Consider the following 15,126-nt stretch of genomic DNA (forward strand, 5'->3'; position numbering starts at 1 on the left):
GGATGATAAATCCTTCAAGGCAGTTTACACATGGATGACTTCCAGCCTTTTGAACAGTGACTTTTTAAAAATGTAAAATGTACAAAAATGTGCCTTTTATATATAGGAAGATCTATATACAAACACAGATCTTCAGAGTAGCATGAAGATAGGGAAGATTACTGAGCAGGATTTGAATTGAAGGCCTAAACCAATCAGTTTATGCATGATATAGTATGCTGATAGATTTTTTTTTTCCCCAGCTGGTGCATTAATACATGAAGTGATGTTTTGTGGACCCTATCCATCTTTATGGGTAATAATCCACATCACAAACCACACATTTGCCCTCTAGTACTTTCCATGCTTCACTCTTCACGCATGCCAGTTTCATCTGTTGCAAATTAAATGATGCAAAAGCGTAAGCAACAAACTGCTCAGTTTTGTTTACTAAAAGCATATTTATCTTAGGCCACTAAAAAGCATGATCAGTCCTCAGCCAGAAACCCAGACTTTTGCAGTAGTCTTTCACTGTAAAATGCTACAATGTTGCAGAATAAATAGACACTTAATTCTTAAAGTAACATTTTGCAATTCACAAGCCTAAGCGAAAGGAAACAGGGTAGCTCAATGGGAGAAACACAGAGGAAGGCAGATCTAGTCAGACGCACAGGATCCGCGGCAAACAGGAAAATCTGACTGAAGCTCATTCAAAAAGATGGTTAAAACAGAAGTGATATGAAACAGCACTGAAGCCTATAAAAGGCAAACATTTCCCATTGCTTTTCCAAATGAAAGTGCAGCACATAGGCAAATCTGGTTTCAGTGTCAACTTCCTCTCAGGTTTCCTAAATGAATTACCTAATTCAAATTTAACAAGAAAATTGCTCCAACAGCACCTTGCATTAATTGTACTTTCTGCTGGAAGAGAACAAAACTACCTAACTCCTGAGAGAGACATCAAAATCCCTGACAAGGGAGAACACAACAGCCAGCTTCCCTTCCATCGTCAAGATCCCTCATAAAACTTGCCGAGCGCTGTATCCAACAACTGAAAGTTATGTGGTCCCCCTGGGTTTCTCACATGTATGGGTTGCTCAGGCAACAGATGAAAAAAAAAATTCATTTTGCTTCCCAACTAGTCTCCCCCACACATCTTTTACACACCGAGAAAACATCAGGGATTATTACACCAGGACAGACTGAGAAAACAAAAAGAGTTAAACATTCCCAACCACCTGGACTGGTCCACTCTCAGAAGAATCATCCAGGGAATCTCCTCTACCACTGCCAACTCCCTCATGTGCACTGACATGGGTTACCTTCATGTCACTGGGACATGGGTGAATTGTCTCCCTGGCTGAAAGAAGGAGCCATAAGCAGAGCTAACATTCATATAGCTCCATTTCCTTACACTTCAAATGAAAGCAAGGAGGTAGAGATTATAAAAACACACAGAGCTTTAGCAGAGTTGGGTTTTGAAAGCCAATGGAGTAGTTTGAGACTCTTTCTGTAATGGCAGCAATTTGGACACCTCACACAAAAGGATCTTTTCAGCTCCTGCTATCAAAAAGAACTGCATATTCAATTTACCATATTATGTCTGTGAATTTCAGGTATGGCTCATCTACAGTGGCACACATATAAAATACATCCTGTGCTAAAAATGTAAAAAATTTAGTTTTCCTGAAAAAAAAAAAAGAATTATTATTGGAAAAGTATCCAGTATTCTTGAGTTTCATTTAAAATATCAACCCAAACATAATAAAAAAAACAACAACAAAAAAAAAAAACAACAAAAGGAGCAATTGTAAATATTCTCCTACAAAAACAACACTGATGAATAAAGATGGCACCAGTTAACCACTGCAAAAGGTCAGACAATTTTTAAGTGTGTCTTTGCCATTGTCAGGAGCTCCTATACTATTAAGTGCTTTATAATGGGAGTATGGATGGACAAGCCATGAATTTCTCTCTGTGAACAGTTTTATCTCCTCTTCCTCATGTAACACAATCTGGAATGCTTAGCGCAAACACGGAAGTGGGCACATACATGAAACATATTTTAGATCTGTTTGTGCAAGTCGTTCTTCTGTAGTGCCTTCATCCTACATATGCTTCCTGCTATCAAGACATCCATCCATGCAATATACAATTAGCACAGACTATTACTTTCTGTGCCATTTACTCACAGAGGTAGACCATGAGCATCAGTGGATCTACTTGCAAACATAAAACCCATTATGTGCTTGCAGAATTTGGCAACAAATATTATATCTGAAATCATTATATTTTATGATAATTTTTATAATCTGATCATAAGGACACTAAATACAGTAAGAAAGCCAGTGCTGAAGCTCCCATTGATATCAGATGCTTCAGTCAGTTATATTTTACATTATAACCTGAAAGTACAATATAAACAATGTTAAAACTATATAAAAAAACCTTGTTTCTAAGACAAGCAACATTCTTCCACTTAACAAGAAACAGAAATGAAAAATTAAAGATTTTTAAAATACAACTCAATAAAAAATAACTTATATATTTTCCCATATTTAGTAATAGAATACTAATAAAGCCTATTTGCTTTTTAAAAGACATGTCCAAATTCTGCTACTGTATTCCTGCAAAGGTCCCTTTATCACAATAAACTAATCTAAAATATTCCCAGATTTACATTTAACAAAAGAAAAGCCCCTTAGGCAATGATGTCTGCGCAGGTCAGCTGAAGGTTAAATAAACCCCCTCTCATTGCACTGGTCATCAGCACAGCTCACCTCACCCACTGAGACCCACAAGGTTACAGCAACTAAAGACAGTAAACTCCAATAGCAGCTTAGAGGGCTCTAAAAATACAGCAACTGCCCTTAGAACAACACACTGCACTTCTATCATTTTACACATTACAGGGGTTTTTTCTTCTTCTGAACACAGAGCCCAAGAATATGCAAAATCTCCTCTCATAAAGGAAAATGTTTTTCAGTAACTGAGAAGACAGCATATCAAAATAGTAATACTATTACTCATCTCGTAGTAATTATGCATTTATACTCTTTGCTTAAATTTAAGACTCCTACATTAACGCTTCTTAGCAAATTTTCATTTAAATGTAAGTACAGTACTTAAAATGGTTCTTCATGCATCCTTCTACATGGTTCTTCCACATTTTGAAATAGTGGTGGTTTTGCTTTGGTTTCAAGAATGTAATGTTACAGCAGAGAATCCTGCAGACCTCACTACTCCAGGAATATATAAAAGGTTATTCACTGCCAGCATGTTAAAATATCTTTGGATTTTTCACGCAGTCTGTCAGTCTATATTTTCTGGAAATGAAGTTGAAATGCTTAACAGACATTATTCTTTAAGAAGAGGCTCGGTCTTGCTGTTTAGATCAATTTTCTTTTAAGAAGATATGTTGGGCCTCCCTCAGAAAAGAGAGATGTCCCAGATAAATACACACCAGGAAATCCCACTGAAAAATGACATGATCTTTCAGGACAGAAAACAGGACCCAGAGCAACAGTTGCTTTTTTCTGAAAAATTCTGCAAAATCTGCATTAACCAATTAAGAAAAAACCCATTTGCTAAAGAATCCTGAACCTAAATGATATAAATAAGGAAAGCATTAAGCTTATTAAGTGATCCTCCAAAGAGTGGGCAATACCAGTCTGGCCTTAGGACGCTGGGTGTGCTTATGGATGCTTTGCAACCTCTGTAAACCAGGTGGTTCCTGCTTAACTGAGTGCCTGACAGAGCCCTCACTGTGATAAATTCCATGGCTAGAAATTAAATTATACTAATAGCAATAAGTCCTACTAATACTGCTAGTAAGCATGTAGGAAAGCTGACATTCTTTTACAGTTTGTTCAGGACCTGTGCCATGTGCCTTAGACACTCCACATCTGAGTGGCTTGACAGGAAGCTGAAGAGCTGAAGTAATACACTGAAATAGCAAATATCTTTGTAGTGTCCCCAAGTACGTTATCTGTATTTAGTATTTTCTTCAGTAAATGCACTAATATGGAACATGCACTTAGAACTGCTACCAATTCAGCTCTTTGGTTGCCGTAACTGGAATTTAGAGGAATATATCCTTTTCAGTGTAATGCTCATTGAAACAAACATTCAGAAGCAAAGACAAGCTGGATTTCTTTAAATAACATTAATTCCATTTAGGAAAACAGAATTAAATAGATATGAAAGCACGATGCTTCTTCCTTTGGACAAAGCATAGATAATAATTCATAATAAAATGGATTTAAATTGTATTAAACCTTGGTTAAAACAGAATGTTAGCAAAGAAAATTATTTCAGCGCTTTGAAGGCACTTGTGCTTTTCAAGCAGCAGAAGACAATAAAAACAAGCAGCATCAAAAGCTAGTCAAGAAGGTGGACTTTGTAAGCAAGATAAAGCTTAAAATACCAAAACCTGCACCGTCCAAAAACCAATCTTCACCAGAATGTTTAGCTCTGACATCTTTTTTTCATATGCATATTAGTGTATCTGTCTTAACTTGCTTGAAGAGAAACCAATAATACGTATAATATGCTTTCTACTCTCCTTTGCTATGGAAACAAGACATGTGTGATCTCACTCTCTGGCCTTCTGTATTTTCTCAGATAATTTTTAACTTGTTAGATTATTTCACCTAATTAGGAAGGGGGAAAAAATGAGGGAAAAAAAGAAGTGGTGTCAAAAGTAATTAACTTTCTAGAGTTTGTAGGAAACAGGCGAGTAAAGGTGCAGGACTCAGCGGCATGGGACATGGGAGCAGGAAGCCCTTCCTGATGGTGTGGGGGAGACACAGGCATGGGACACACAGACATGGGACAGACACAGGCATGGGACACACAGACATGGGACAGACACGGACATGGGACAGACACGGACATGGGACAGACACGGACATGGGACACAGACATGGGACAGACACAGGCATGGGACACATGGACATGGGACAGACACAGACATGGGACACAGACATGGGACAGACACAGACATGGGACACATGGACATGGGACAGACACAGACATGGGACACACAGACATGGGACAGACACAGACATGGGACACATGGACATGGGACAGACATGGACATGGGACACACAGACATGGGACAGACACGGACATGGGACAGACACAGGCATGGGACAGACACAGGCATGGGACAGACACAGGCATGGGACACACAGACATGGGACACACAGACATGGGACAGACACGGACATGGGACAGACACAGGCATGGGACAGACACAGGCATGGGACACACAGACATGGGACAGACACAGACATGGGACAGACACAGACATGGGACAGACACAGGCATGGGACAGACACAGGCATGGGACAGACACAGGCATGGGACAGACACAGACATGGGACAGACACAGGCATGGGACAGACACAGGCATGGGACACACGGACATGGGACAGACACAGGGTGGGACAGACACGGACATGGGACAGACACAGGCATGGGACAGACACAGACATGGGACACACGGACATGGGACACACGGACATGGGACACACGGACATGGGACAGACACGGACATGGGACAGACACGGACACGGGACAGACACGGGCTCTGGCACAGTGCAGAGGGAGCTCTGCTCTGCCTCGGGTCCCCAGGCCAGGCCTCACACAGCCATGGCCACTTGCCCAGGACTGAGCCAAACTGCTTCCCAAAGCAGTCTCTTCAATCTGCCTTTTGCAGTAGAACAGTAGTTTGAAAGACAAGCCTTTATAGAAAGTTCTAGAAAAAGGGACAGAAAAATAACTTTCAGAAATGAGATTAATAATACTCTAGCTCATGACTTGAGCTTTTCATTCCTTTTTCCAGCCTCTTGACTCTTCCTCATTTAGGGCTGCAATGCTTGCTGTTGATGGCAGTAACAACAAACACAACAATACTGAATTGTTGTTGATCAGATGTACCAGCAGTGTATAATAACTCAGTGTGGTTTTCCTGTCCAGCTGTCGGCACTTGTCTGCTCCAGGTGCATTTTACCTGAAGGAATGGAATGTTTCAAAAGCAATCCCATCTGGACTGCATAGCCAGGTAAAAAAGAAAGTAAAACAAGACCTTCTTATCTGAAGATATGATTCCTATTTGGACAGGCAACAGTAAAAGAAAATTACAGGCTTTGTATAACTGTGCCTGCTTGCTAATTCCCTGGTGAGTTAAAGTTAAGGCTGTGAGAGTAATAAAGCCTTTTCTTGATTGGAAAATGTTTCATTATATGAATAAATGAATCACTTGTCCACATCCAGGATCATTTCCAGCCCCCCCCGCCCCCCCCTTTCTCTCCATTAAACTATACAGAAACATTAAAATGTAACAGCAGGGAATTTAGCCAGGTTTTATCTACCCCAGTAACTGCAACAACCTTCATGTACACATCAGATTTCTATAAAAAAAACCTACGTTCCAAGCAAGAGAATTAAAGATTTTCTTATTTCTAGCAAAAGTTAGATGCTCTTATTTTAACCTTTGTTCATGTTCGTATTTCCAGGCATGAAGTGCTACTAAAGCATGTTATACTTGGCATCTCTTATTACTGAAGCAGAAGGCAATGTAATTTTGTGAGAAAGTGTAATAATGCAGTATTCATTTTTCTTCTGTGGCTGGAAGCCAACTCTATATTAATATTCATTTCCAGTATACAGAGCCACAGTATTTCATTTATTTTAAGAATTTACAATTAATTTGGTATGATTCTGTTATCTGCTCCCAATTTCCTTCCCTGTTTCTTTTAGCTGAAAAAGCAGCTCTTGTATAGACTTTAAAAAAGTAAATTCACAACTGAAGCATCAAAAGATTGCTACTGGCTACTAAAAGCAAGAAAAACAGGGACAGAACAAAATGAACTTGAAATATTACAGATGACAATGAAAATTAACTTTCTGCAAATGGCAAAAATTCAGTCTGCAGAAGTTCTCAGCTGACTTTTTCCTTTCCAAACTCAGCAGATAAAACAGCCTTACAGCCTTCTGTTTGCAACCATAACCAAACCACAGAAAGCTGCTTGTCTGCTTTTCCTGCTTTCAAATGTTTTCAACCATCACACAGCATTAAACTGCAAGTACCTGAATGTTTGTAAAATGCATTCGAGAGATTTGAAACAATTGCAATAATAATAAAAAAATCCTTAGTGCTTCAAAACTTCAGAAAAAAGCCCATAAATAGATGTCTCAACTTCCTACACCTTAGATTTCACCTAGTGCAACCACTTTTGCAATGTAAGTGCATTTATAATTAGCACCAGCTATTACCAAACCAGCCGGTCATAAAGTTTATTACTCCAACCTCCTAATCCACAGTTACCTTTCTTGCCTATGGAAGAGGCTGGAAAGCATTTCACCTTCCAGCTGTTTGTACTTACTTTCCTGTACAAGGAGGATTACAGCCCAGTCCCCAGGCTGGACAGACACCGAGAGGACAGCGGGTACAGCAGCTCCCAGAGCCGGAATCCCACCAAGGATGGAAGCATCCGAGATCTGGGAAATGCCACTTTTCTATTACATCCTGGCAGTATTTAAGAAGGAGGGGAGGGATGGGAAACTGACTGTGGAAGCTATTTAAGTGAAATGAGGCTTCCCCAAGTTCAGAAAGCGCTGTGAAGACTCCGAGGACATGCTCCCTGAGAGATGTGTATGTTCACACATGCAGATGAACAACCTATTTCAGCAAAGCTCGTCTGTCAGCACAACCCAAGCTCTGCAAGTCTAGAAAGAAAGCTTAGGAAATTACGCAGGGAGTGTGGAAGGCTGCATAAAATATATGAATTTTTAATCTTGGGTCTTGTCATTTTTAGGGACTTTTTATTTATGTAATAGCTCCTTTTTACTTATAGAAATCCAGAAAGAAAGAGAGGGGGAGGCAAGGTAGCTTTCCAGAAGTATTTCTGAAAATCTGGCCTTAAAATTCAAGGAATTTTGACCAAGTAAAGTGTGTATCTGCTTTAAAAACTGGTAAGATCATGACAAAGACACAGCAAGGAAGTCTATGTATTATACATCAATTACTGAATAATGTGAGATGGCATGGAGATGCTATTTTATTATTAAACTGATCTTTTCACCTGCAATCTATGCAATCAAAATGCTTGCACCCCAAAATAGCCTCAAGTTCTATATGAATATTTGCAATTAAGAATTCATAAGTGGTGTTTTCCTTTTCATTCATTTGTGTTCCTCTCTTTATTAAAAGGGCCACAAAAACAGCTGTGGAGACAGACTAGCTGGATGAAGTGTAGTTTATGAAAAAAAACAGATAAAGAATAGATAACGCAACCTCTTGAAAAAATCTTTCCTTCCTCATCTCTTTAATTTAACAGCTATTTTAAGCACATTTGATAGCAGTGAAGTATTTTTCCTTTTTCTAAAAAAAGCAAAAATATTTTCAAGTAGATGCTATTTCTGTATGAACTTTGAGTTTTATTTCCTGAAATTTAACTTGCATAGCACTAATCTTAATGAAGTGTTTGCCATTTCGTTTTCAGTGAGCCAAATTAGAAAAGTAAAATGGGTATTTCATTTAGTTGTTTTATACCACATTTAACATATCCATACATTTCTTCTAAATGGTTGTGCAATGAGAATAGAAAAGAAAGGATAAACAGGAAGAATCCAAAAATAAGGCACCTACCAATCAAGGCTATTAATACTTCAGTTGCCTGAACACTGCATTTCAATTTCAATATATGACACTATCAAACCTGAAAAAAACCTATTTTCTTCTTTTCTTCATTAAAAAGGGACAATTGGAGTCTTATAAATTAAACCTAGAATATGCTACAGATACATTTATCTTGTCATCCTCAAACTTCAAGTTATCTAACAGAAATTAATTGTACAGTCCATTTAACTCATCTGCAAACCCAAGTAAAAAATAAACTAAAGCTTACCTTCAGTACACTGCAGGAAGCTGATAATGAGCAGAAACCAAAAACTTTGCATTCTGCAGCCAAAAGACACCATTATTGATCCCTGTAAGAATTTTCTTTGTATTCCTTAATGAATCCAGTTATAAAAGCCCAGCATCATCGAAACCAGTGGTCTGCATTATTCATCTTCATACCTAGAGTAGCAGAGGATTTGGAAGAAAAGGAGAAAAAAAATCTATCAGTACCTGAACACAAATAATTTGAAATACCAAATTTTACTTCACACGAAAACGGAAATTTTTAGTAAAAACTGAGAGTACACCTGCACTGTATCTGGGAATTTGGCAGGGTTTTGGGATGTTATCTCTCAAGGTCAACGATCACTAAGCCCAATGCCAAATAATGATACATGTTAAAGTTGAAAGCATGAGTGTTATTATGTATTTGCACTAAGACACATGAAAAAATAACAAACCAACAGGAGAACATCTGCAGCGAATATATGGAACTGAACCTGTAGATGTGTCAGCTACGCTTTTCTGACTCCACAAATCTGCCACAACCTGCATTTTTCTACCTCAAAGAACCACAGTAAAATTAAATCTAGGGCACTACCATATTTCTTGGGGATTTGAAATATGGAGTGGCTGAGAACAACACAGCAACTCCTCCCAGCAGGAAGGCTGAGCAGGTCTGCCCCCTGCCATGGTCCTGGCGTTCCCCTCATGCCACACAAAGATTGCCCTCCTTGGATGAGAGAGACAGTAACAGCTGCTTTGCTGACAAAATACCCCATTTGGTGAGGCAGCTTCTTCATATGACTGCACAGTTAAATGTATTTCTACACAATAAACATCTTCAGAGAAAAGGGAATAAACAATGGATAAGACCTTCTCCTGTCCTTAGCCTCAGACAAAATTTGTCTTGTACTGAGAAATACGGACTGAACTGCTCCTGTAAACGATGTACCAAAGGAAGAATTCTTAAAGCTATAATTTGCATTTGAAAAATATAATTACAGTGATAGAGTGCAGTAGCTGTGGTAGAAGATTTGACAGCAGAGTGCTCCCTTTTGCTAATGACTCTATTCTCTCACCAGCCAGCTGAGTAACTACACACATCCTCTTCCATATCTCACTGTGAGAAGCTAGGTCATGCTTCAGCCCCGACTATTAGAGTTTGGGAAGCTAGAGAAAAATTAACATCCAGAGAAGAACAGATTATTTTTAAGTAGAAAGTTGGCTCTACATATTACAGATATATGAAACAACTCTGGAGAACACTGAACACTGCAGCAATCATAGATGCAAAGGGCTGAGCCCTGTGTCACATTGGCCTGGTCTTTCCAGGATGAAAGAACAGGACTGTATGGATGTATTGCTGAGATATCTGAAATTAATGTTACTTTAAAACCTTGTAACAATGACTGTGTAAAAATTTAAGTGGCAGGATCCAAGGGCCACTTATGATTCTTATGAGTACTAGAGCATGTTAAGGGCTTTAAAAATACATTTACCCTTTTGGCAAGGAGAAGTGGAAAGGATGAAGAGCACAACATGCCAGATAAAGAAATTCTATGAAATGTTGATCATTTTTAGAAGTAGAGAGTATATATTAGTCAACGTTAATCGTTATCGATGATAAAGTTTGTTCCCTGAGCACACAAACAGCAACAAGACTGTTTTTCCCACAAGGAGAAAAAGGTGGGAATTAACAGAAAATGTTATAGAACAATTTCTCTGGCTCTCAATGAAGGTGGTATCTGTGGAGATTATTAAATAGCCAAGCAGGTTTCTTTACTCAGCTCCTCTTTAAGAGAACTGGAGGCATCCCTCTCACAACACAAGTGTGCTTGTGATTCCTCACACAGAAAGAAAACTGACATCTGAGGCCATATGATTTTATGTTTATTGATACGTAAAAATGATCTCTTTTTCCAATTTCCAGCTACAGACAGGTGCTCTTTAGTCACAGGCACTTTTTTTCCACACACATTTCAACAAGAAGCAGGCAACAGCAAAGCGAGCTCAGGACGGGCAGCGCGTGGCTCTCCCTGGCACACGCCCATGAGCCCTGAGGAACAAAGTGTGACCTGAATTTAGATGATGACACAGGACAGCCCCGAAAGCGGTTATGAAGAGAGAGTCACATTCCAGCTCTAGATCCTTTACAGTGGGCTGAGACTCTTTTGTTACTACGAGAAAATAAATCTAAAAGTCCATAAAGGATGCACTGCATTTAGCAGAAATTAAAATTGCAAAGGAGCTCCTGCTGAGTTAAGAAGAAAATATTGCCACCACGATCTCCAAAAAAAAGCCCTGGAGATAGTTCAGCTAGAATCTTGGGAAGAGTTTGGATTAATTTTTCACCTGCAGCACCCAAAGGAAAAATCATAAAACTATTTCACACACTCTACAGACTAATCAGCGTAATTTCAGTAAGCAATCAGAATAATCCAAGAGAATACATGATGAATAATAATGGCTAAAAGTGAAATTAAATCAGCCTTCTGATTGCTCCCAGTCTGTCCAGAAGATTTGGACTTCCTGAGACTCAAGTTTTTATTTCTATAACATATCACTGCACCCCCAGGTTTTGAGATATCTTTCTTCAACTTCAGCTGGATAGTGACATCCCTGTGCTTCATCATCCTCAAAGTCATCACTTACTTGTGGGCCTTTTTAAATTGGAGTGGAGAGGAAAGAGTTATGTCAAAAATAAAACCAATAATCAAAGCATCACTTGCAGTAAATCCCAGCATTTCCCAAGGAAATAGTTACAAAACATATGCCAAACACTTTGCTTTTTGTTTTTTGTTTTTTTGAGTAAGAGTTCCTGACCTTCTAAACTGACTTAGCCACTTTTATAAGGACCTACAGTTTCTGAAAATATATTGATGCCTTTGTAATACCAAAACCAGCAGAAACTATTCAATTAAGAAGAAATTGCGAGCACTTTAGAGGACAATTTTAAGGGTTTTGTGCAATATATTGTTCTCTTTAGATTGCTGTAGCCTACAGACATAGAATTTAACTCAGTGTGCTCCTGCAAAAAGAATTCAAAATAAACTAACCAGCCCCTACCAGATTATCAGTAACACATGTTTATCTAAAAACCCAAGAAAAAATGAAACACTGTTTGAAAACTGATGCAATAGGGTTTGGGTTTGTTTCTTTTCTTTTGAGTAAGTTAACATGTTCACAGCAAACAAATTTTAATGGAGCCTCGGTATTTGAGAATCTCTGTGTGGCTCCAAGTAAAAGAACAGTGCAGTTCCAACCATTCATCAGCATAACAAAAGCTCAACCTGAGAAAGGCATCCAGACATGAGCTGGAGCCAGAGAGCACTCGGACTAAAGACACTGCTGTCAGCCACATCCTTCTGACCATCCATCTATCAGTGATACAGAGACGTCGGTGGCATCTCGCAACAACAACAAATCCCAAACCAAACGAGTAGAAGCAGGAAATGATGTATTAAGTTACTTCTTTGTAAACAGAAAAAGGAGATCACAGTGAGGGGCTGTCCTGCACAAATAAGATATTTCCCTTCAGACCTTAATAAACCTTTTCTCTGCATCGCTGACTGCTTCGGCTTGTGGGCGGGGCAGAGAGAAACTCCCTAGAGCAAAATCTTGCTTGAATTTCAGAGTGCAATAAAAGCTGCCCAGAAAATTTCAGTTGTAACTTAAATCCCTACCTCTGGGCCATACTGCAATCTCCCACAGGGAAAAAAAACAACCCCCTGCTGGAAGTAGAGTGGTTCATCTTGTTAAGATTCTTCTCATATGCACTCTTAAAGAAGGCTAGATCAGGAATAGAAATGTTAATGTTCAAACCTGTAACACTGCAAAGGTACTGGACATCTCTTCATACTGTATTCATAAACTGTGCTCCAAGTCCCGAATATCTCAGTGCCCCTGCCTCGCTTCCTTGTTCTTCTGTGCTTCTGAAACTTCTTACAGACGGAACACGACCGCTGCAGAATACATGCCACTGCTGGCCATCCCTCTCCCTGCAACATTGCTCAAGAGCACCCCAGAGATAAGAGGAAGCTGCTCCAAGCATGCTCCTTGAAATACTTTTATCTTTGAAGAGAAAGACCTCTAAAGGACTGCCGTGTCCCAACTCTACTCTGTTTAACCTTCCCAAGGTTTTATTTTCAAAAGCCAAAAAAGGGTCTTTTAAGAGCTTCCGGACAACTGACACAGCATGCTCAAAAGCTGTCTTTTCCCTCCTGTCCTATCCAGCTTTTCAGGCAATTAAGACAAAGGAGAACACAGAGATCTTTCCAGCTAAGCAAGGATGTTTTTCTTCAGCTAAAAGTCATTCAGACTAATGCTGATGTATTTTAGAGTATAGTGCTTCATTTTCCAAATCATTTTAGAAACACCACAGAGCACTTGCAACCTCAGTGAAGCTTTAACATCCCTATTACAGAAATAAAATTTATACTAGCTTTACAGATGATGAGGCAACGAAAGGTAAGGAACATCAGGCATAGCTGCAGAGCTCATACATGCCAAGGAACTAGCAGGACCAGGCAGTCCTTCTTATAAATCCTGTGTGACCTATCTTGCCACACATGCAGCACCCCCACTGCTTTTCATAACCCAGTTTATGAAACTGAGTAATTCTGTAATATATATGAGACATTCTGCAGAGGAAAGGAGGGGGATGAGAAGGCAAGGGTGAGTAGATATATATTCATACAATATAATAGACTACTTAGTCTCCTGAGAAATCATGTGCCCACGTGCTTTCCCATCATGAGGCTTTTCCAATTTAAAAAAAAGCAAAAAGTTAAACTTACTATAATCTGTAACACAAGAATTTAATTAGTGAAGTGTGATTAGTAAAACTGTCTAAGCTGAATTAGTAAAATACTCAAATGAGACTAATACTGTTTATGATCCAAGAGCTACCATTTTCTACATATCTGTAACAAGATCCAGCTCTAGCTTCCAACAACGAACGTATCTTCAGACACGCATTCAACATGACTTATTCCTAAGTTTTCAATATGTTTATTCAAAACTTGATTTACATTAATAACTCCACACTGGTGCTACAGTACCAGATTGTACAAAGTCTGGTTATGAGTTTTAGCTATGGGACCCTACAAAAAAAAACCCTGACAACAATCAAGACAGTGCTGATCTAGTTAGCTTCCTTCTACTACCTAAGGTAAACAAGCAATGCCTGATCTGCTCCAATAGAACCAGCTGCATATTGCAAGGTGAAAGGAAAGGCTAACTCTGATCCATCTAAAATGGCTAACAAATATTTCCTTTCCATTAAAAACAATTTAATGCTCAAAAGGTAGCAGGGAGTCTTATCTACACTCCTGTATTCAACAGTTCCTATTAATAGTCACCGTGAACATTGGATCTCTAACCCAAAACATTTCTTACCAACTTACATGGAAAGAATACAGTATGAGGGAAAGGAACAATACAGTAGGAACAAGACTTGACCAAGGTCATCCAATCTTGCTACAAAAAAATTACTTCAATGCATTCAGCTGCATTGTACTCTGAGGTTACACGCTCGTGCCTGATGAATGCCTAAAACAGTGAGCAATAAATGCATACCCTAAAATTGACAAAGACCCCAAAACCACTGACCCCATCCCAGCCTGAGTTCCCAGCTTTTCAGTGTAATGTATCATTCAAAATATCCCATCTACCTATGCAAGACATGACACTAGACAGGGCACTGACGAGATTTTGCCAGTGCAACATCACAATTTAGTCCACCAGTCCCCAGCACTTCAGTGGTCTACCACAACCATTCACAGAGAAAATAAATAGGATTTAAGAGGAAAAGACAAAGATTTTCCTTTCTCCCACTCTAATTCAGCTTGGCCTCACTCCCATGTTTTACATACACGTTACACAGCAGTCATTCCCAGCAAGCCAGCTTTGCCCCTTGTTAACACAGGATAAAGCCTGGACACTCAAGGGAGTTTTCATTCAATAAGCCAGCAAAGTAAACCTTTGCTAGCGCTAATAAGAATGGCTTTTTTTGGCTCCAGGCACTCTCTTTTTGCCAAGTCTGAATTTCTCTTTTTGCCTTTGATAAACGCTCAGAATCAAGGGGGGTTGGGGGCGGACAGGGGGTGTCACTCAATCCTCATTGCGAATTCCCTGTATCTCACCTGAATTGACACCATGCTGCTACATGAGACCACCTCGACACAAGCAGCACAGGTAAAACCTTCCACCACTTCTGCCCTCTGTGTCACTACAGC

At 39.3% G+C, this 15,126-nt stretch overlaps 1 protein-coding gene across 11 annotated transcripts in view; it reads right to left on the bottom strand.

Annotated features, from left to right (window-relative positions):
* The window catches only part of ADGRL2 (adhesion G protein-coupled receptor L2), a 176,118-nt gene that overhangs the window by 115,870 nt on the left and 45,122 nt on the right, over positions 1-15,126 (bottom strand). For all 11 annotated transcript variants that reach the window (XM_088060095.1, XM_088060098.1, XM_088060097.1 and 8 more), the window contains exon 2: positions 8,895-9,067. In XM_088060095.1, coding sequence (XP_087916221.1) covers positions 8,895-8,967 — 73 coding nt within the window. In that variant the 5' untranslated portion in view covers positions 8,968-9,067. The remainder of the gene's footprint in view (positions 1-8,894; positions 9,068-15,126) is intronic.

Source organism: Pseudopodoces humilis, chromosome 10 (genome assembly GCF_049639895.1).
Source record: "Pseudopodoces humilis isolate 2021_Gansu_Grassland_sample_001 chromosome 10, ASM4963989v1, whole genome shotgun sequence".
Classification (NCBI taxonomy): Eukaryota; Metazoa; Chordata; class Aves; order Passeriformes; family Paridae; genus Pseudopodoces; species Pseudopodoces humilis.